Source organism: Rhinopithecus roxellana, chromosome 7 (assembly GCF_007565055.1).
Source record: "Rhinopithecus roxellana isolate Shanxi Qingling chromosome 7, ASM756505v1, whole genome shotgun sequence".
NCBI classification, from domain to species: domain Eukaryota; kingdom Metazoa; phylum Chordata; class Mammalia; order Primates; family Cercopithecidae; genus Rhinopithecus; species Rhinopithecus roxellana.
Genome location: NC_044555.1, coordinates 59,225,847 through 59,249,374, shown reverse-complemented (window position 1 = coordinate 59,249,374; position 23,528 = coordinate 59,225,847). Strand labels below are relative to the sequence as shown.

The window sequence follows — 23,528 nt, the reverse complement described above, 5'->3', positions numbered from 1 at the left end:
TAAATTAGAATGCAGAGAAAGTAAAATTGATAAAACTAAGTGCTGGTTATTTGAAAATACCGATCAAAATAAGTAATAGAAAGAGAAAACACACAAGACTACAAATGATAGAGAGGTCTATCCACCATTACAGAAATTTTTAAATTATGCTAAGTACAACTGTATGCCAATGCATTTGAAAATCTACATGAAATAGATAATTTTCAAGGAAAACATAAATTACCAAAATTTACTCATGAGGATATATGCGGTGTTTTTGTTTTTGTTTTTGTAGAGACAGGGTCTCACTATGTTGCCTAGGCTGGTCTCGAACTCCTGGCCTCAAACCATCCTCCTGCCTTGGCCTCCCAAAGTGCTGAGATTACAGGTTTGAGCCACCACACCCAGCCAGATGTAGGTGTTAATCTAGATAGGCTATGACATGCTGTGGTAGTCATTCCCAGTCCTGGTGGCTACATGTCCATTATAGGTCAAGGATTGCTCTGCTCCATGTTGACTTTACTCCTGAATCCAAGCTAGTAGAAAAACCTCTAGCTGCGACATTGCCAGTCACATGGCCAAACCTACGTCATTAGAGGAAAATATAATCCTGTTTCAGGGAAGGGCAATGAACATAAATGAAAACAGTCAATATTATGGTTGAAAATGGAATCTAGCCATAACCATGAAATAAGTGGAAAGGATTGTCAAAGATCTATATCCCTTTCCACGCACACAAGAAAAAGGAATGCTGGAGCAAAAAGCTCTTATGAGTGAATTCTATCAAACCTTCAAGAAACAGACCACCCCACGTTATTTAAAATATTCTAGGGTATAGAAGAAGACAGATTTCTAATCATTTCATCATTTCATGAGGCCAGCATAACTATGATACCAAAACCTGACAGAAAGCACAAAAGATCAACATTTCCCAATGTGTTTTTCACTGAAATGTCTGTTAAGATGCTTCAGAAAGTGAGTTATTTTGTCATATAAGTTGAGGAGATGCTGTATAAAATTACCTCCCAATGGAGAGTCCCAATATACCATAGTATTCAGTAGTCCTACAGAATACTATTTTGCTTTGTTTAATCCACAATTTTCTGAATTTGTTTTGACTGTAGGTGCCCCAACACACACCTAGATTCTTTGTAATCCCCATGGGATACATTTCTGAAAATGGTATTATGAACCAATCTGAAACATGAATTTAAATGCAAAGATCCTAAATAAAATGTTGGTAAATTAAATTAAGCAGTATTTTAAAAATATGTTATGAACAAGTAGAGTTTATTCCAAGAATGTAAATAAATATGATTTAACGTAAACAGATTTACTAATATAATTAATTACATTAACAGGTTAAGGGAAGAAAACCATTTAATTTCCTCAGTGGGTACCAGAAAGACATTTGAAAAAGTCAATATGCATTCTTTCTAAAAGCACCTAGTAAAATAATAATGCAGTGAAAAGTTCCATAGCCTATTAAAGATAATTTAAGGTCAAAATGCCAGAAACATATAACAGCAGGAAAAAGACAAAGATTGAATGACATATTCTTGGGCAAATATTGTAAAGACACTTGTTCCTGCCATATATCAGTGTCAGATGGTGGAGGGACAAATAGCTAGTCATTTGGGAAAATAGTTCTTATCCCTATCTCTGCTTCCTATACCTAAGTCAATTCCAAATCCATTATAAGAAATCATAGGAAAACCATTTTCTAGTTTTGAGTGGGGAAGGCCTATCTCAACCTAACACTATTGCCAAAAAACATTAAGACAACATACTGTACAAGAAAGAGAACATAAGTTACATGACACAAAAATCAAAAGATACAAATGTTATCCAATGGAAATTAAGTCTTCCTCACAGCTCGTCTTCCAGGCATCAGTTCCCCAATTCTGAGACAAAGACTGTTTCCAGTTTATTGTAGACAACAGATTTAATCACCTATATATGAGAGACTTCTGTATTAACAACCATCAGAAAGTTTAAGAAATCAGAAAAACCTAAAAAAATTTGCAACATATGTGATGAATAAAAAACTAATTTACATATATAAGGAGATCATACTAATAAATAGGACTGCTTCAGCTGCAAGCCACAGAAAACCACTAACCAAGATATGCACATTTAAAAATATCGATCTAATCAATTATATCAAAATTTTAAATGTATATTTTCTTTGATTCATAAATTCTACTTGTAGGATTTTGACTTGAGGACATAATTAGAATTGCTTTATAACAGCAAAATTTGCACATAACCTGAGGATTGATTAAATAACTTGTATATCCATACAGTGGAATACTTTCGTATCAGGAGACTTTCAGCTATAGGTGGAAAAAAAATTGCACAAACTAAAATGGGATTTATTACTCATGTAGCAAGGAATGTTAATATAGGGTGACTCCAGGGTAGTTAAATCTATAGCTCAATGACATTATCAAGGACCCAGTTTTCTTCTATTTTTGCTCTGTCATCTTTAGTATGTCAACTAACTCTTGATCACATTCAGCAAATGTGTACAGGTACTGATAAACTGTAAAGATATAATGGTTAGCAAAAACAGACATAGCTTCTGTCCTTGTGTATTTGAAGAGAATATACAATATGTGAAAAAGGTAATGGCATAGTATGTGTTACCCTTTATGAAAAAGATTCATTTAGGTGCAAACATATTATAGTACGTAACCTTTTCTGAGTAAGATTGTTATGTGATGTTCACCAAATGCCAGAGCCTGTGCTAAGTACTTTATATGGATTATCTCATTTCATCCTCACAACAACTCTATGAATTAAATACTATTATTATCCAATTTTATATATGTGTAAACTGGGACTCAGAGAGATTGAATCACACATAACTGGTAGCCAGAAATTGAACTCAATGTCTGTTTTATTCCAAAATCCATACTCTTAGCCACTATGTTAAACAACCTTTTGAAAATGGAAATAAAAATATATAGAAAGAAATAGACCAAGCTTTAAACAGTCATTTTCTTTAGGAACTTATGGTTGAATGCTGTTGGCTACAAGAGCCAGGAAAAAGGGGGAGGAAAACAAAATCAAGGGGTACATTAATAGACTGGCAATGGGGACTGGTTGATTGCCTAAAACGTCCTAAAGACATTTAAAGGCAGGGCTCATAGGAGAGAGTGAGCAACCATAGCTTATAATCAGAACTCTAGAGGCTGTATAAAATTTGGTAATGCTTCAAGATAGGGACATGTGTGTATTTTACTGATGTGAAGTAAGACTCAAGGTCATTGGATTAAAGTAGAGCAAGAAAACAATCATTCATTCAAGTATGTATAGATTATTCAAGCACCTAACTTGCAACAAGTTGGAGAAATACTGGTGAACAAGATGAGTAAGATTCCTGCTTTTGTAGACCTCAGAGTTGGGGAGGTAGACCCAGGCCAGATCATGCAGGGCCTTATAGCCATGTTAAGAAATGTAGGGTTTATTTGGATTTTGTTCTAAATGTGACAATAAACCACCAGTGAGTTTTAAGCAGAGGAATTACTTGATCTGACTTATGTTGTGAAAAGATCACTCTGGCTGTTATGTTGAGAATATATCATGGGAGTGGGAACAAGGAGTAGGGAGACTAGTTAGGAAGATAATGAAGTAGTTCAGGTAAGAGTTGATAGTGGCCTGGACAAACGTAATATCAATGGAGATGGAGAAAAAATGGCAGACATATATATACACACAGATTTTATATATATATATATATGTATGAGACAGGTTCTTGCTCTGTCATCCAGGCTGGAGTCCAGTGGTGTGATCACAGCTCACTGAAGTGATCCTCCCACCTCACCCTCCCTTGTAGCTGGGACTACAGGCATGTGCTACCATGCTGGGCTAATTTTTTTTTTTTTTAGTAGAGATGGGGTCTCACTGTGTTGCCCAGGGTCAGACACATATTTTGAAGTTAGAGTTGACAGTGCTACATGAAAGATTTGATATGAGAAGTGAGGGGGAGTGAGGACTTAAGAATAACTCCCAATTTCTGTGAACGGTAGTGTCAGGTGGTGTCATTTATAGAGCTGAGGAAGACTGGGGTGGTTGGAGCACATTTTGATAGACACTGATTTTAGTATTGGATATGTTGAGTTTGAGAAATTTGTGGCTGTGTTTAGTAGTCAAGTTGGCTGTATTGGTATAACGTGCAGAAAAGTGAGCTAGAGTTGCTGATTTTGGAATCAGCAATGCAAAGATGGTAACTGAAGTCACAAGAGTAGGTAAGATTGTCTAGGGAGAGGAGAGGATAGAGAAAAGAAAGAGAGAAGAGAATTGGTCCTCTGACAGAACTGAGAACACCAAGTTCCTGAGAGGCTTGATATAGGCAGCAATCATCCCACCAACACTATACTGGCAAAGGCCACTCATGACTTCCTGTTCTCTCAAATCCTGGGGATTCATTTTAGTTTTTATCTTTCTGAATCCGCTGCTGCATTTTGATACTACTGTTCATGCCATCCTGTAAAAATGTACTCTCCAGGATTTCATTGTCTCCTTGTACGTTTCCTTTCCCTTTTCTGTGTGCCCTACACTTTATTGTTACCCAGGGAAGACTAAAGAGTAAGACTCTAGGTTGAGCTGTTAGCAATGACTTTTGGAGCCACGTCTTCCCTAGGATGAGGAAACTGCTTCCAACTCTTGGAAGCTGCTAGCTCCCGAACTTGATGAAGGTGAGAGAGCAATCCATGCAGATATCTCAGGAAAAAGAATTCTAGACAGAGGGAAAAGGAAATACAAAGTCCCTGAGATGGGAATGTGCTTAGTGCGTTTGAAGAACAGGAAAGGAACCCATTTAACTGGAGTAAAATAAAGAGGGTTAGGAAATGAGGTTACAGAGGTGATGAGATGGAGATAGAATTTATTTCCAAGGGTTCTTCTGCAGGCCATTGGAAGGACTTTGGGTTTTAAGCTGAGTAAAATGTATAACCACTGGAGAATTATGAGTAGATGATTGCTTATAACTAATGTTTTATTAGGCTCCTTCTAGCTGCTATGTAGAGAATAGACTGCAAGCATGGCAGGGGTGGGGAAGGGGAGATGACAAGAGTGGCAGCAGGGAGACCAGCTATCATAATAATTCAGAAAAATGACAGTGGACAGCACCAGTGCGTTAGCATTGAGAATGGTGAAAGGCTGTCATATTCTGGTTATACTTTTAAGGTAGAGCCAGCATAATTTCCCGATAGATCAGATGTGGACTATGAAAGAAAGGAGTCAAGGGTGATACCAAGATTTTTGGCAAAGGTAGATGAAAGGACAAAGTTGCCATTTACTGAGGAGGGGAAGACTATGAGAGGGACATATTTGGGGAGGAAGATTAGGAACCTGATTTGGGACATGTTAAATTTGTGATGCCTGGTAGACATTCAAGTGGGGATGTCAGGCAAGCAGTTGGTTATAAGGGTCTGGAGTCCATGGGAAATAGACAAGTTGAAGATAAAAATCCAGGACTGATTGGCTTATAGATTTAATTTATAGCCATGGGACTGAATGAAGCCACCAAGAGAATTAATATAAATGAAGAAAAAATGATCAAGCCCTGGGGAGCATTTTAAGGAGAAGGGGATATTACATTGTTGTTTTTTCCTTTTTTCTTTCCTTGTTCTCCCCTTCCCTCCCTTCCATTCCCTCTTAACTATGAAAGTGATAAAGCTGTACAGAACTTAGCCTACCTATCTACTTATGCCCAGACTCAGAATCCATTATCTTTCCTTTTTTTCTTACCCTCCCCCCACCCACATGTGTACTATCAATCCTGGGAAATGTGCTAAACTATAGTGTTCTTATGTCGGTGCCACACTGTAAGTGATCCTGGCATAAAAAATATGCCGTAGTAGGATTTGAAAAAGCTGAGGTAACTTAGCCTGGAAAAAAGAAGGCTTTCCAGGGAATATAATAGTTGTAATCAACTACCTGGCAACAGAATTAAGACTCTTGATTTAAAATCACCACGATGAAGATTTAGGCTTGACGGAACCAACTTTTCTCAAAGTGGCCTAGGCTCACCAGGAAGTATTGAGGTCCCAGTGACTTTTGATATAATGGTCAGATAACTTTCAAAAATCATTCTCTTTCTGACTTTAAGATAATGGTGAATACGATTGTGTATGGTATATGTTACATCTTATTGATATCCTTGGTAGTAGAGTTGCTACACTGTAGTAACAGATTCTGGAAATAGCTATAACACACACTTGGAATCTCACAGTCACATAATCAATCATTTTACTAAATACAAGCATATTTTCATTCACATACAGCTAAATAAAGCATTGTTCACATTTCATTACAGTGCACAACAAAGTGAGGAAAAGTATACAGTACATTTTATTCTGAAATATGAGACAATCTAATCCAACATGCAGTTGTGGTCTTTGTTACAAGTTAGTTTATCTTTTCTTTACCTATGTAGTAAAATAGCTTCTAAAGCTTTATCCTTAGTATTATATTAACACCTGATTTTTTTCACACTTATTTTCTAAAACCCACTTATTGCAGTGACAACGGTACTGAATTCTACTAAAATGATTTTTAAATTTTCTAGAACTTATTTAAGCAATTAAGCTCAGCCACCTCTGCTGGATTTATGCTGAATATTTTTAAACCTGCCAAAAAATGCCAGGAGTGGGAATAGTGTACATACAATAAATTTTAGTCAAGAAAATTGTAGAGAAGTTTTGTTTCTTTCCTTTTTTGAACTGACAGAATCCACTCAACTCTCATTTACCCACTGGATAATCTTGCTTTCAGAATCTTCTAAATACTTAAGTATAGCAGTTGATGAAATTTTGTGTTAATCAAATTTGCCATGTTTTATTTGTCTTTTACAACCATAAAGGTGGCAATTTAATTACCCCACCTAAGCCAGCTCTTGTGAAATGAATATAGAGAAGATGATCAGTTCACTTGTAATTAATGCTGTGAATTGATCCAAAGTGGTTTGCTCATCCAACTTGGGGCACAGGTGGCAGAACAGTCTTCCATAATTTTCATGATTTGGCTTCTTTATTCTGGCTGAAGCAAATTCCCAAACTTTCAGATTCAGTCACATTCATGCTGAAGTTCAATATTATATCTCAAAGCGATTTGCCATTCTTAGGCCTTCCTATCACAATGGATATGAGAAACCTGACTCTAATCAGAATAGTTTTTTTTTTAATTGTGAAAAGTATGGCTTTTGCCTAGCTGAACTGGCTACAATCCAAAAAGTAATTTAAAGCGTCACCTCTCTTCAAGAAAATAATGGAAACTTCAAGCCAGCCATTCCAGTTTGCTGATGCAGTTAGCTGTTTGTTCACCTGAGAATTAAGGGCTGACTCTCTTGGGTAGACAGGAGCTCAGTGTACATATACGGCAGACAGGTGGCCAAGGTCATTTGGGGTGAGTATTTTATCCCTATCCCACTCCCCATTGCCATTGCTGTATGTGGTTCTTTTCAATAAAAATCCAGTGTCTTGGTGGTAAGAACACTTATAGCCCACACAGTTCAAATGTCTTTTTAGTTGTGCAATTATTCACTTGTTTAAAGCCCTCTTGTCAATAATACCTGAATGGGCTTTACCTTTGTCCCTTTCCTAGTTATAGGGTAATTTGCATGGGACGATTTGTTTCATACAGCTGGTAATTCTATCACAAGTGTGTTCAAATGTGCTAATAACTGTGTAGATAGCCTTTCTTTCATATTCACATCATCTTTACTTGAACACCAGACCTTTTGGTCTATGTTCCTCATTTTACAGATAAGCTGTTAAAAGCTAATTGGTACCTTTTAACCAAACCCAGAAAACACCTTTGGTGCAGGGTATTCTCATGGAATAAGTAGAGCTCATAATCTTTGTCCCCAATGTGATACTTTTTTCCCCTTTATGTGTTTCTTTATGTTCATGGCCTGTAGGTGAGCTCAAATACCAAGTAATAGTTGTCCTGTCTGTAGGTATGCTTTCCTGGGACTTAGCTTCCTAAACCCCAGGCCCTTAACATGTGGTCCACAAAGGGCTGATGGAGCAGCCACTGCCTAGCATGGGCCACAGTTCAGTCCCTTGGTCACAGCACGCAGGCACCCCCATCCACCCGCACATGAGTCTGTCAGAGTCCCCCTGAGAAGGAGGCTCACTTGGTATCCAAATGGAGGTTGAGTTCTCGTCAGTTACACAAAGATTCTATTTATTTCTCTTACTTTTCAGTTCAAGTAGGAGAGCATGTTTTGGAAATAAAAGAGCTGACTAGCACAAACATCTCCTCTCTGATTTGACAACCTCTTCTGAAGAGTGAACCACATTTGGTACAAATCCACTCTTCACCCCTTCCCAGCCCTCCTGGATTGTAATCTCCCCCCTTTTAACCAGCTCATATATGTCTCTTGTCAGGTCTGTGAAGGCTTTCTCCACATTAATGGCATCTCGGGCTGACGTTTCAATGTACTTCATGCCGTATGCAGCAGCCAGTTTCTCGGCCTCGTGGCGAGTCACTTGCCTCTGTGTATCCAGGTCACACTTGTGACCCACCAGAACAAATACAATTTGGTAGGGCTGAACGTGTACTTTGGTCTCTTCTAACCACTCATGGACATTCTGGAAGGACCTGCGGTTGGTAATGTCAAATAAGAGAAGACCACCTACTGAGTTCCTGTAGTAGGCGCGAGTGATGGATCTAAAACACAAGAAAGAAGTAAAGAATAAAGGCCGTGCCCAAACTTCTGCATGTCAATGAACTCAGTATATTCAAGTGTTCCTGGTTATTGACACAGTCCTTTGATAAAAATGATTTTCTTTTTTTTTTAAACAAGGGAATACAAATGGCACTCCATAATAATACTAATATGTGAGTTTCCAATTGGGTAAAACTTTGAGATGGGTATCTTCTAGAAATGAACGCTCATGAACTTTTAGGCATTTTCCATGGATTCAGCACTGGTAGAGTGACCCTGGGACATAACTTAGTTCTATTTCTTGCCTTCAGGTAAAACTACAACTAACTCTCCCACCCCCCAAATCTGAATAACTGACAGAAACTTCCTTTTCTGCAAAATAGGATACCTAAGTCACAGTGTTACCATGAGGCAAAATGAAACAATGGATATTAAAGTGTTCTGTGACGTAGAGAGTTCATTACAAATGCTAGTAGTTGAAACAGGATTTTTAAAACATAGAAAGGAATTTATGATAGTTAACAAAATATTTAAAGTAGGTATCTTGCTATATACTCCATTTTTTCCATTTATCTTTATCATGTTTTTCTCTTTCCATTATTATTATTATTATTAATTATTACTATTAGCTAACAGGGATCCTCAATCTCGTCTGTGAGGAGAAACACAATTTTATTTTTTATTTTCCAGGCCTGTGGGAATGGAAAAAGAAAGATGGTGAAGGGTTCAGGCAATGTGCCTCTCAGCCCTATTTCCTGACACATTTCAGAGAGGCCAACTCAGGAGCCATCAGAAGAAACTTCACATGTTTTAACTTCTTGACTTGAGGAGCCTCATTATAAATATACATGATGGCACTTTGCTTACAGTGTATTAAAGCTTATTACAGGGTACAGACCTATTTGTCTCTGCAATCACTTGCTTTAGAGTACTGTGATTTTTTTAATCTATGTCTATTTTTAGGTTTTCTGTCTTCTCAGATAAAGAAGATAGACAATGAAGGACTCAATAGCTTAGGGAAAATGGCCCAGTGTTAACAGAACAAGCATTGTCCAGGGACCTACAGTCCAAGCTAGATGATGGTAAAAGTAAAACTTACAAATGAGTTTAAGTCTCCAGAATCAGGCAAATCAGCCCTGGGGACTGAAAGCATTTCTTGTCTCTTAGGTTTGAATATTCATGGAGAATGGTAGATTTACCAGAAAATTAGACATGAACAAACAAAGGTTTTGATTTGTGAAAAGCTTGATTCAAGAAATCAATTGTTTGTGAGTACTTAGCAAAGAAAGTGACAAAGGCCTTCTAAGCATGGACATAAGGCTACATAAACCTTAAATTCCTCCTTACATTAAAAAATCTTAAATAATGTGAAAAGACAAATGATAAACTAGGAATATATGTTACAACATACATGACAGGAAAGCGTTAATATTCTTAATCTATAAAGTACTCTTACAAGTCCATACTGCCCAATAAATAATAAGCAGTGGATGTGAACAGGCTGTTCATATAGAAAGAAATTCCGACAAACACATAAAAGATACCTTTCTTTGCTTAGGAGAAATGCAATCACAAGTTCAAAGTGAACCTGTACAAGGAATTTTCCACAGTGTTGTTTGTGGAAGTGAGGAGCTGGAGGCAACTTAAATTTGTAATTATTTCTCCTTACCACTCTTCAATTACCCAACCAGTATCTTCTGTGCTTAGTTTTCAATAGATAAATGAGCAAATGATCATAAACTTGGGCTATTGAGTTTTCTTGATCTGGTTCCTGCTGCTCTACTTTAGTTCAAATTGTTCCCTGCAAAGTTTTCTGTGTACACTCTGCTCCCTCTCACTTCTGTCTTTATTCATGCTGTTTCCCATCCCTGGGCGTTTCCTGTCTTTGCTTGGGCAGTCATACTCATCCGGTCTCATCTTCTCCAGTTAACCTTTCCTCCTCTGTGTTCATACATTTAATTACAAATAATACATGCTACAAAAGCAAAGCAAAGGGTTTTGAGTGAAAGTAAACATATTCATTGATTATTCAATGAATTCATTGAAATTAAGAATATTCATTATGTGCCAAGTGTTACAGTAGGGAGTGGGCATACAAATATGAGCAAGACACATTTTTGTAATTGCTGATTATCTATTTCCCTCAACTATGTTAGCACAGAAGTTCCAAGAGTGAAGGGGCTTTGTCTGTTTTGATTACATGGCATCCCCTTGTGTGAGTTTCCTCACACTGTTTTCCCAGAAACAAGCCCGGAGTCTGGCACATAGTAGATGATCACTGAATGTGTGCTGGTTGCAAGAAGGAATCAATCGTATGTATTTCCTTTATGTTAGAACATATGTTAGCATATATATGTGCACACACACAGATATGGAAATAAAACATAATACACATGTATTTATGTATCTAAATCTCTGTCAGTTATGTTAGGAGGACCTGGGAACATTTTTGAAAGTACATAACATAGGGACTGAGATTGATGAATTACAGATACAGAAATCAATTCCAGCTAGTTTATTAGCCACCAAGGGGCAGGTTGGTGGAGTTGTGGTGCAAGCAATATGCGTTATTGACCGGCCTTCCCTGCCAGGGCGCTTCTTTCCTTGCACTGAACTCCGGGTTAGTCAAAGGTGGGCTTCGGTAGAATCCCCAAGACCCTTAGTGTTGCCCTCCTGGACCGCGACTAGGACCAGGAAGGTCTCTCTCCCCAGAGGCTGTGTAAACCCCGAAGACCCTCCCACTGCTTGCGGGCCCGGACTGCGCTCCCACCTGAACCTCTCTTGACCCGCGGTATCCCAGATCTGGAGCTTGATGCGTTTTCCCGGCTCGATCTCCACCAAGCGGGAGAAAAAATCCACCCCCACGGTGGGGTCAGAAACCTGGGCAAAGCGACCCTCGGTGAAGCGGCGGATCAGGCAGGACTTGCCCACTGTGGAATCCCCGATGACAATGAGCCGGAACTGGTACAGCCAGATGGCCTCCATGGCCGCGGCTCTGCAGGTCTCCTTGGCTCGGACCGGGGACGGCGGGAGGGGGCGCCCCGCCGACGCCTCAGAGAGCGCGGCTCGGCAGGATCTAGCTCTGCTGCGAGCGCATCGCTGACCTGGGAACCCGAAGCTGGGTAGGCCCAGGCGCCCGGATAGCGGAGGGATGGATGCTGCGCTCGCAAAGGTGATGAAATGGCAGCAGCATCAGCACCACGCACTCTGACTCATCACTGACAACCGGGTTACTGTAATCCCCGGCGTAGACGCGACGCCTGGGCCGCCGCACTGTCTGTAAGAGGAGCGCACACAAAATGGCTGCAAAATTAGCGCGTTCCCTCCCTTTCTAATTACCCCACCCACCCTCTGTTAATTAAAAATGTTTTCTGTCGTTCAAACTGCAAATGTCATACCTTTTCATTGAAACTAGCAAAGCAATACAAAACTACTCAAGAAAGGGAAGGTATATAATTATATATTAGTCTACAAGTGTTTCCATGCTCACGTAAACACAGAAATATTATATGTGTTTGTATTCCCATATACATTTATTGCTGTTTGTTTTTACAAAAATTAAACTGAGGCCTTACTTTCAATTAATAATTGCTTTCTGCAGTTAATAAAGCATCATAAATATCTTTCCATTTCCACCTAATTTCCCTTTTGTCATAACAATGCTGCAATAAAGATTCTTTAAAGTGTAGTCACACGTATTTTATTTCTATGAGCTAGAGTCTTAAAAGAGGGGCCATGAATTCAAAGAGTATGAGTATTTTAAATTTAATGGACATGGCCATTCTACTTTCCAAAACTATTTAGCAGTTTAAACTCTATCCAACAATGTGTGAAAAGGTCATTGCTCTGCATTATTTCAAGCATCATATGTATGTTTTATTCTTTCTTAATTCTTGTCAATAGAATGTAGTTAAATAAAAATACGTCTCATTGCTTTATTTTACATTTCTCTGACTACTGATGAGGTCAATACCAAGTCTTGTGTATTGACCACTTCATTTCCTCTTCTGGGAATTGTCTTTTCATATCCTTTGTATTTTTTGTGTGTAATCTTTTATCATTGCCTTACTCTTTAAAAAAATCAGCCTTATTAACATGGAAATTCACATACTGTAGAATTCAACCGTTTAAAGTGAAAAATTCTTAGCATAGATTTTTAATATGCTCACAAATATGTACAACTATCACCACAGTTAATTTTAGAACATTTTTATCACTTCAAAAAATAACCCAGAACCTTTTAGCTATCATCTCTCTATCCTATGTTCCTCCAGCCTTTGGCAACCATTAATGTACTTTCTGTCTCTATAAATTTCCCTATTCTGAACATTTCATATACGTGGAATCACATAATATGTGCATTTTTGTGACTGGCTGCTTTCACTTAGCATAATGTTTTCAAGGTTCATTCACACTATAGCAAGTATCAGTACTTCATTCCTTTTTGTGGCTGAATACTATTCCATTGTATGGATAGACCACATCTTGTTTATCCATTCATTCATTGAGGGACATTTGGATTGTTCCCACCTTTTGGCTATTCTAAATAATCCTACCGTTGAACATTCATGTACAAGTTTTTTTTTTAAATATCTGTTTTCAATTTTTTGGGATTTATACCTAAGAGTGGAATTTCTCAGTCCTGTGGCAACTCTATGTCTAACCCTTTGATGAAATGCCTGACTTTTTCACAGTGGCTGTACCATATTACATCCCACTGGCAGCATATGTGGTTCCAATTTCTCCACATTCTATCTAACATGGATGTGAAGTGGTACCTTATTGTAGTTTGATTTGCATTTCCCTAATGACTGGTGACTTCAAGCATATTTTTACATTCTTATTGGCCATTTGTGTATCTTCCTTGGAAAAATATTCTTAGATCTTTTGCCCATTTTTAAACTGGATTGCTAGTCTTTGTATTATTGAGTTGTAAGAGTTCTTTATATATGCTAGATACAAGTCCTTTATCAGATATATGATTTGTAAATATTTTTTCCAATTCGGTGTGTTCTTTTTTTTTCACTTTCTTGAGGGTGTCCAAACAAAGTTTTAGATTTTTAAGAAGTACAATTTATCGAGTTTCCATTTTGTTGCTCATGCTTCTGGTGTCATGTCTAAGAATACTTTGCCAAATCCAAGGTCATGAAGATTTATTCATGCTTTCTTCTAAGAGTTTTATAGTTTTCATTCATTCATTTAGGTCTATGATCTATTTTGTGTTCATTTTTTATGCATGGTGTGACGAAGGGGTTCAAATTCATTCCTTTGCATGTGGATATCCAGCTATCCCAGCACTCTATTGAGGATACTATTCTTTCTCTATGGAATGATTTTGACACTCTGGAAAATCAATTGACCATGGACGTATGGATGTATTTTTGGACTTTCTATTTCTATGCTAATAAAGCTGATTTTTTTTTTAAAACAGTAACGCAGTGATAAAAGATTACACATAAAAAATACAAAGTATATAAAGAGACAATTCCCAGAAGAGGAAATGAAATGGCCAATACACATTGGTCTATATATCTGTCCTTATGCCAGTATGACACTGTCTTGACTGTTGTAGCTTTGTAGAAAGTTCTGAAATCAGAAAGTGTGAGTCCTCCTACTGAGGAGGATCCAATCTTTTCAAAGATTGTTTTGGTTATTTGGAGCCCTTTGCAATTTCATATGAATTTTAAGAACAGTTTATCAGTTTCTGCAAATAAAGCAATTGGAATGTTGATAGGTATTGATTTGACTCTGTAGATCAATTTGGAGAATATTGCTGTCTTAACAAAATTAAGTGTTTCCATCCATGAGCACAAGATGGATATCATTCCATTTATTTACGTTTTTAAAAATTGTTTTAACAATGTTTCATAGTGTTCAGTGTATAAGTTTTGTACTTCAAGTGTTTTGTTACTTATGATACTATTGTGAATGGAATTGTTTTCTTATTTTCATTTTTAGATTGCTCCTTGCAAGTTTATAAAATGCAATTTAATTTTTGTATATTGATTTTATATCCTCCAACCTTGCTGAACTTGCTTATTAGTCCTAATAGTTTTTATTTATTTATTTTAAATAGTAAGTTCTGGGATACATGTGCAGAACGTGCAGGTTTGTTGCATAGGTATACACGTACCATGGTGATTTGCTGCACCCATCAACCTGTCATCTACATTAGGTATTTTTTCTAATCCTATCCCTTCCCTACACCCCCACTCCCCAACAGGCCCCGGTGTGTGATGTTCCCCTCCCTGTGTCCATGTATTCTCATTGTTCAATTCCACTTAAGAATGAGAACATGCGGTGTTTGGTTTTCTGTTCTTGTGTTAGTTTGCTGAGAATGATGGTTTCCAGCTTCATTCATGTCCCTGCAAAGGACATGCACTCAACCTTCTTTATGGCTGCATAGTATTCCATGGTGTATATGTGCCACATTTTCTTTATCCAGTCTATCATTGATGGGCATTTGGGTTGGTTCCAAGTCTTTGTTATTGTGAACAGTGCTGCAATAAACATACATGTGTATGTGTCTTTATAGTAGAATGATTTATGATTCTTTGGGTGTATACCCAGGAATAGGATGGCTGGGTCAAATGGTATTTCTGATTCAAGATCTTTGAGGAATCACCACACTGTCTTCCACAATGGTTGAACTAATTTACACACCCACCAACAGTGTGAAAGTGTTCCTATTTCTCCACATCCTCTCTAGCATCTGTTGTTTCCTTTTTTTTTTTTTTTTTGAGACAGAGTCTTGCTGCATGGGCCAGGCTGAAGTGCAGTGGCATGATCTCAGCTCACTGCAATCTCCATCTCCTGGGCTCAAGCAGTTATCCTGCCTCAGCCTCCCAAGTAGCTGGGATTACAGGCACATGCCACTGTTTCCTGACTTTTTAATGATTGCCATTCTAACTGGCGTGAGATGGTATCTCATTGTGGTTTTGATTTGCATTTCTCTAATGACCAGTCAGGCTACCATTGATTTTCTTCACAGAATTAGAAAAAACTACCTTAAATTTCACATGGAACCAAAAAAGAGGTTTGACAGTTTTGTTGTTCTTTTCAAAGAACCAACTTTTGGTTTCATTGATTCTATTGTTAATCTATTCCCTTTGTTTCATTTATCTCTGCCCTAATCTTTATTATTTTCTTCCTTTTGCTTGATTTTCTTTTAGTTAGCTCATCTTTTTCCAGTTTCTTAAGTTGTAAGGTTGAGTTGTTGATTTGAGATGTTTTTTCTTAATACAGGCACTTACAGCTATACATTTCCCTCTGAGCACTGCTTTATCTGAACCCCATAAGTTTTGGTATCTTTCTTGTGTCATTTTCATTTATCTGAAACTATTTTCTGATTTTCCTTTTGATCTCTTCTTTGACCCATTTGTTATTTATGAGTGTTTTGTTTGATTCTCACATATTTGTGAGTTTTTCATATCTTTTTCCTACTATTGATTTCTAGTTTCATTCCATGTGGTCAGAAAACATACTTTGTATTATTTCTATCCTTTTAAATTTCTTGAGATTTGTTTTTTTGGCATAGTGTATCGTCTATTCTGGTAATGCTCCATGTGCACTTGAAAAGAATATATCTTCTGCTGTTTTATATATATATAAAATATATATTATATATATATATCTGTTATGTCTAGTTGGTTTATAAAGACTTAGACATAAGTCTGCTGTTTCCTTGTTGATCTTCAGTATGGTTGTTTTACATATTATTGGAAATGGAGAATGAAGCCTCCAACTATTCTTGTAGAATGATTTTTCACTTTAGCTGTCAGTTATTGCTTCATATATTTTGGAGCTCTATTGTTAGATGCATATATGTTTGTAATTGTTGTATCTTTCTGATAGATTGACCCTTTTATCATTATGAAATGTCCTTTTTTAGTAGCTGTTTTGTTTTGTCCTTTTTTAGTAGCTGTACGTCCTTCGTTCCAGTGCATGGACTTCATGTTTCCATTTACCACAAGACATTATTAGTATAGTCACTTCAGCTTTCTTGTGATTGGTGATTGCATGATAGGTATTTTTCCATCATTTTACTTTCAATCACTTTGTATCTTTGAATATAAAGTGTCTGCTGTAGACAGCATATAGTTGTATCATTCAAAACATCTAGCCATATAATCTTTGTCTTTCTTTAAACCGATTGTTTAATTTGTTCACATTTAATGTTATTTATTGATATAGTGGGATTTATGTCAGCCATTTATTTGTTTTTCTGTATGTCTTAATATTTTTGTTCCTCTAGTCTTCTCTTATTGCTTTCTTTTGCACTAAGCGAATATTTTTTGATGTACCATTTGAGTTTCTTAATTCTTGATTAAAAATTTTTCACTATATTTTGAAGTATTTTTTAGTGGTTGCTTTAGAGCTTACCATATATATCCTGACTTATCAGAATCACCTTCAGATTTACACTAGCTTTATTGTAGTGACATATAGAAACATTATTCCTATATAGTTCTTTTCTTTTTTTTTCTTTTTTTGAGATGGAGTCTAGCTTTGTCACCCACGCTGGAGTGCAGTGGTGCAATCTTAGCTCACTGCAACCTCCAGCTCCCAGGTTCGAGCAATTCTCCTGCCTCAGTCCCCCAAGTAGCTGGGACTACCAGCATGCGCCACCACACCTGGCCAATTTTTGTAGTTTTAGTAGAGACAGGGCTTCACCAAATTGGCCAGGCTACTCCTGACCTCAAATGATCCACTTGCCTGGGCCTACCAAAGTGCTGGGATTACAGGCATGAGCCACCATGCCTGGACTCCTATATAGTTTGATTGTCTTTTCTGTCTTTTTATGGTACTATTATTATGCATATTATGTCTATTAATGTTAGAAACCTATCAATACATTGTTTCCTTATCCCAATATAGCTTTGCTCTCAGCCACCTCTTTTGTGTTGCTTTTGGCAAATATACTGCATTCTATGTCATGGACTGAATAATACATTATATACATATGTTATGGAATTGCTTTGTTAATCAATTAATGGAAAAATATACATTTATGCAGTCTTTTATAATTACATAATTACTGGTGTTCTGGTTTTTTATTTGTTTCTGTGGATTTGAATTATCATCTGAGATCACTTGCTTTCAGTCTGAATAACTTCCTTCAGTATTTCTTGTAAGGTGGATATGCCAGCAACAAATTCTTCAGTTTTTATTTGTTTATCTGGGAATGTCTTTATTTGCTTTCTTTTTCTGAATAATAGCTTTGTTGGATATAAAATTCTTGGGTGACTCTTTTTCTTTGATCACTTTGAATATGTTACCTCATTGTTTTTGGCCTCCATTGTTTCTGCTGAGAAGTCATTTTTTCCCATTTTTCATTTTTTTAAATTTATTTTTATTTTTTTATTTTTTTATTTTTTATTTTTTATTATACTTTAAGTTCTAGGGTACATGTGCATAACGTGCAGGTTTGTTACATATGTATACTTGTGCCATGTTGGTGTGCTGCACCCATCAACTCATCAGCACCCATCAATTCATCATTTATATCAGGTATAACTCCCCACTGCAATCCCTCCCCCCTCCCCCCTCCCCATGATAGGCCCCGGTGTGTGATGTTCCCCTTCCCGAGTCCAAGTGATCTCATTGTTCAGTTCCCACCTATGAGTGAGAACATCCAGTGTTTGGTTTTCTGTTCTTGCGATAGTTTGCTGAGAATGATGGTGTCCAGCTGCATCCGTGTCCCTACAAAGGACGCAAACTCATCCTTTTTTATGGCTGCATAATATTCCATGGTGTATATGTGCCACATTTTCTTGGATTCATTTTTTAGTTTTAAGTATTATGGGTACAAAATAGTTGTATATATTTATGGGTTACGTGTGGTGTTTTGATACAGGCATCCAATGTGTAATGATTGAATCAGGGTAATTGGGGTATCCATCACCTCAAGCCCTTATCATTTCTTTGTGATAGGAACATTAGAATTCTACTATTTTAGTTATTTTGAAATACATAATAAATTAGTGTTAACTGTAGTCACCCTATTGTGCTACTGAAGAATAGATGTTATTCATTCTATCTAACCATCCCCACTTTATTCTCTTCCCACTACCCTTCCCACCCTCTGGAAAACATCATTCCACTCTCTATCTCCATTAGTTCAATTTTGTTTTAGTGCTCACATATGAGGAGAACATGAGATTTTTGTCTTTCTGTGCCTGGCTTATTTCACTTAATATAATATACTCCAGTTCTATTCATGTTGTTGCAAATGACAAGATTTCATTCTTTCTTATAACCAAATAATATTTCATTGTGTACCTGTCAGACATTTTAAAAATTCATTCATCTGTTGATGAACACTTAGGTTGCTTCTGTATCTTGGCTATTGTGAATAGTGTTGCAATAAACATGGGAGTGCAGATATTTCCTCAATATATTGATTTTCTTTCTTTTGGATATATACCTAACAGTGAGACTGCTGGATCATATGGTAGTTCTATTTTTATTTTTTTAGGAACCACCATACTGTTCTCCATAGTGGTTGTATTAATTTATATTCTTATCAACAGTGTATGAACGCTCCCCCTTTTTCACCATCTTCACCAGCATTTGTTATTGCCCATCTTTTGCATAAAAGCCATTTTAACTGGGATTAGATGATATCTCATTGTAGTTTTGATTTGCATTTCTCTGATGATTAGTGATGTTGAGCACTTTTTTTCATATACCTGTTTGCCATTTATATGTCTTCTTTTGAGAAACATTTATTCAGCTCTTTTACCCATTTTTAAATTGGACTATTTGTTTTTTTCCTATTGAATTGTTTGAGCTCCTTATATATTCTGGTTGTTAATCTCTTGTCAAATGAGTATTCTTAAATACTTTCTCCCATTCTATGTCACGTTGCTGATTGTTTCCTTTGCTGTGCAGAAGCTCGTTAGTTCGATGTGATCCCATTTGTCCATTTTTGCTTTGCTTGCCTGTGCTTTTGAGGTCTTAACAAGAAATCTTTGCCCAGACCAATGCCCTGGTATGTTTCCCCAATGTCTTCTTGTAGTAGTTTCATAATTGCAGGTCTTAGATTTAATTATTTAACTTATTTTGATTTGATTCTTGTATATGGGGTAGTTTCATTTTTCTGCAAATGGATATCCAGTTTTCCCAACACCATTTATTGAAGAGACTGTCCTTTTCCCAATGTATGTTCTTGGCACTGTTGTCAAAAATGAGTTGACTGTAAATGCATGGATTTATTTCTGGATTTTCTTTTCTGTTCTGTTGGTCAGTGTGTCTGCTTTTATGACAGTACCTTGCTATTTTGGTTACTATAGCTCTGCAGTATAATTTGAAGTCAGGTACTGTGATTCCTCCAGTTTTGTTCTTTTTCCCAGGATGGCTTTTGTTATTCTGGGTCTTTTATGGTTTAACATAAATTTTAGAATTATTTTTTATATTTCTGTGAAAATGTTACTGGAATTTTGATAGGGATTGCATTGAATCTGTAGATTGCTTTGGGTAGTATGGATATCTTAACAATATTTATTCTTCCAAACCATGAATATGCAATATCCTTTCTTTTTTTCTTTCTTTCATCAATGTTTCATCAATGTTTTACAGTTTTCATAGTAGAAATTTTTCACTTCTTTGGTCAAGTTTATTATTTTATTTTTAGCTATCATAAATGGGATTACTGTTTTGGTTTCTTTTTCAGGTTGTTTCCTCTTGGCATATGCTACTGACTTTTGTATGTATTACTTTGTATCCTGCAACTTTACTGAATTTGCTTACTAGTTCTAACAGTTTTTGTGGACTCATTAGGTTTTTGTAAATATAAGATTATATCATCTGCAAACAAGGATAATTTGACTTCTTATTTCCCAATTTGAATATCTTTTATTGCCTTCTCTTGTCTAATTGCTTTGGATAGGATTTTCAGCACTGTGTTGAATAACAGTGGTGAAAGTGGGTATCCTTGTCTTGTTCCCAATTTTAGGAAGAAAGGCTTTTAGTTTTCCCCTGTTCAATATACTAGCTATGAGTTTGTTGTATAAGGCATTATCATATTGAGGTATGTTCCTTGTGCACCCAGTATTTTGAGAGTTTTTATTATAAAGTGATGTTAAATTTTATTGAATGTTTTCAGCATCAATTGAAATGATCAGATGGTTTTTGATCTTTCATTCTGTTGATATGATGTATCACATTTATTTATTTGCATATGTTGAATCATCCTTGCATTCCTTGTCTTTTGTATTTGCATATTCAGCTATCACCTTCAACTTACTATGTCCAAAACTGGTCTCTATATTCTATCCCTCTCTGCCACCAACAAAACTAGCCAGAAGTCAATCTGCTTTCCCAATATCTGTTATTGTTCAAGTTATCCCTCTGGTTCAGCAAAATAAGTAAGTACAATTACAGGGTATATTGAGGAATGGACGAGTAATGCTATGTGAGGATACAGGTATGTTTATAACAGGGCAACTTCTGATCTGAGTTTTGAAGAATAAGAGGGGTGGCACAGCAAAAATATCATAGACTAGTGATCAAAAGCATAGACTGTGGAGTCAGATTGCCTAGATTCAAATATCAGCTATACTGATATCACTTACTAACTGAATGACCTTGAATCGTTTGTTAACCTCTCTTTGCCTCAATTTTATCATCTACAAATAGCTTTTCACTTGTCTCAGCACTATTTCTTAAAAGGCCCATATTTGCTCCAGAGATTGAAGATGATGTCTATCCTAAACTAAATTTTCATACCAAATGACCTACTTAGGAACTTTTTATTTATTTCACGAGTCTATTTGTCTATTTGTACACTAGCACTACACTGTTTTAAAGACACTTCATTGTATATTTTAATGTCTGGTAGGGCTAATTCCTCCTCATGATTTTTCTTTTTTAGTGTTTTCCTGGCTATTCTTTCATGTGTCTTTTTTCATATGAACTTAGTTTTGGCATATATAAGTCCATAAAGAAGCTTGTTGGTATTTTTGTTGTGTTTGCAATACATTTATAAGTTAACTTATGGAGAACTGATGTATTATGTAATTGAGTCATCCTGTCCAAGAACCAAAGGAGGCCTTTCCATATGCTTAAGTTTTAATGTGTGCCTTTCAGGAGTGTTTAAGCTTCTTTTTGTATAGGTTTTATATATTTCCTGTTGTTTATTTTTAAATATTTTATCTTCTTTGCTGTTATTGTAAGTGGTGTTTTCTCTACTATACATCCTCTAACTGGTTACATATATATAGTACCATTAGTCTATGTGTCTGTTTTTGTATCAGTACCATGCTGTTTTGGTTGCTGTTGCCTTATAGTATAGTTTGAAGTCTCTGTGATCTTTTAAAAACCCATACCCCAGTCTAATCCTAACCACTCTAAGCATGAGAAAAACATCAGAAAAATCCCAATTGAGAGATATTCTACAAAATCATTGACCAGTACTTCTGAAAATAGTCAAGATCATTAAAAATATGGAACATTTGAGAAAGTGTCACAAACCAGAGAAGGCTAAGGAAACACGATGACTAAAAATAATGTGGTACCTAGATGGTGTCTCAGAACAGAAAAAAGAATTAGGGAAAAAGTAGTTAAATTTGATTAAAGTAGGTACTTTAGTTAATAGTAATGTGCTAATGTTGTTTCCTTAGTTTTTACAAATGTGCCAAGATTATATAAGATGTTAACAATAAAAGAAACTGGGTGAGGAGGATACAGAACTCTCTGTACTATCTTTGCAACTTTTTGTAAATGTAAAAATATTACAAAATAAAGTTTATTTTAATAAAAATGATGTGTTTGTGGATTTACATCAGTATTTGACAGTACCCATTCATTAAGGAATATATTTTGAAAAATGAAATCTGTGAAATCTCATTATAGATCAGCATTAACAGATAAACATTTGAATTGATTTTGAAGATAGGAAACACTAACTTAATGTTTTCCCAAGAAAGAATTGTAGCTTTCTCATTAGTAGACCCATATTATAAAAGATTGTGTTTGATTGTTATTATATTTTGAATTTCATCAATAAGAATTTTGTGGAATTTTAAAACTTTCTTATGATATAGGCATCTACATAATATTCTTAATTTTGTCTCTTGACCCATCAAGTTAAAAACATTATTCTTTTTTTCTCTGTAGAAGATTGCCAACTCCTGTAGAGTTGCCAATCCTTAAAGAATGATAAACATCTCTCTAAAAATAACAAATATATATATATTTGTTATATATATATATATATTTGTTATATATATATATATATATTTGTTATATATATATATATATATATATATATATATATATATATATATATATATGTTGGCATGGATGCAGTGAAAAGGGAGGACTTAATACACTATTGGTGGGAATGTAAACTAGTACAATCACTACAGAAGACCGTATGGAGATTTCTCAGAGAACTAAAAGTAGATCTGCCAGTGAGTCCAGTAATCCTGCTACTGGGTATCTACACAAAGGAAAAGAAGTCACTATATAAAAAAGACACCTGCATTTTTATGTTTATCACAGCATAATTTATAACTAAAAAGATGTGGAATCAACCTAAGTTCCTAAGTGTCTATCAGCTGATGAGTGGATAAGGAAAATAGTGAGAGTCTATCTATCTATCTATCTATCTATCATCTATCTATCATCTATCTATCACCATGGAATACTACTCAGCCATAAAAAAATGAACATTTTCAACTCCAGTTTAATCCAAGTTGTTGCAAAACACAACGATGGAACAACGATGGGCAAGTACCAATGTTACCAAGATTTTAAGCAGATGTTTTGACAGCAGATGTTCAAATTCTGATCTAGAGTACTTTTGACACCTTCTCTCAACACCTTCTCTACTAGAATTTTGCAAAAAATGTTCAACGATGAACAC

At 36.1% G+C, this 23,528-nt stretch overlaps 1 protein-coding gene across 1 annotated transcript; it reads right to left on the bottom strand.

Annotated features, from left to right (window-relative positions):
* Positions 1–6,220: 6,220 nt before the first annotated feature.
* RAB39B (RAB39B, member RAS oncogene family) lies at positions 6,221–11,945 on the bottom strand. Its single transcript, XM_010385216.2, has 2 exons — positions 11,430–11,945; positions 6,221–8,661 (listed from the first exon to the last, which is right to left on the bottom strand). The coding sequence occupies exons 1-2, from the start codon at positions 11,642–11,644 to the stop codon at positions 8,235–8,237; spliced, it is 642 nt and encodes a 213-aa protein (XP_010383518.1). The 5' UTR covers positions 11,645–11,945; the 3' UTR covers positions 6,221–8,234.
* Positions 11,946–23,528: the final 11,583 nt, after the last annotated feature.

Bases quoted from the DNA above. Each gene is read 5' to 3' on its own strand.
- RAB39B (XM_010385216.2), bottom strand. From the start codon at position 11,644: ATGGAGGCCATCTGGCTGTACCAGTTCCGGCTCATTGTCATCGGGGAT. The intron at 8,662-11,429 runs GTGGGAGCGCAG...CTTGTGTTTTAG, and splicing joins GCGGGTCAAGAGAGGTTCAG to ATCCATCACTCGCGCCTACT.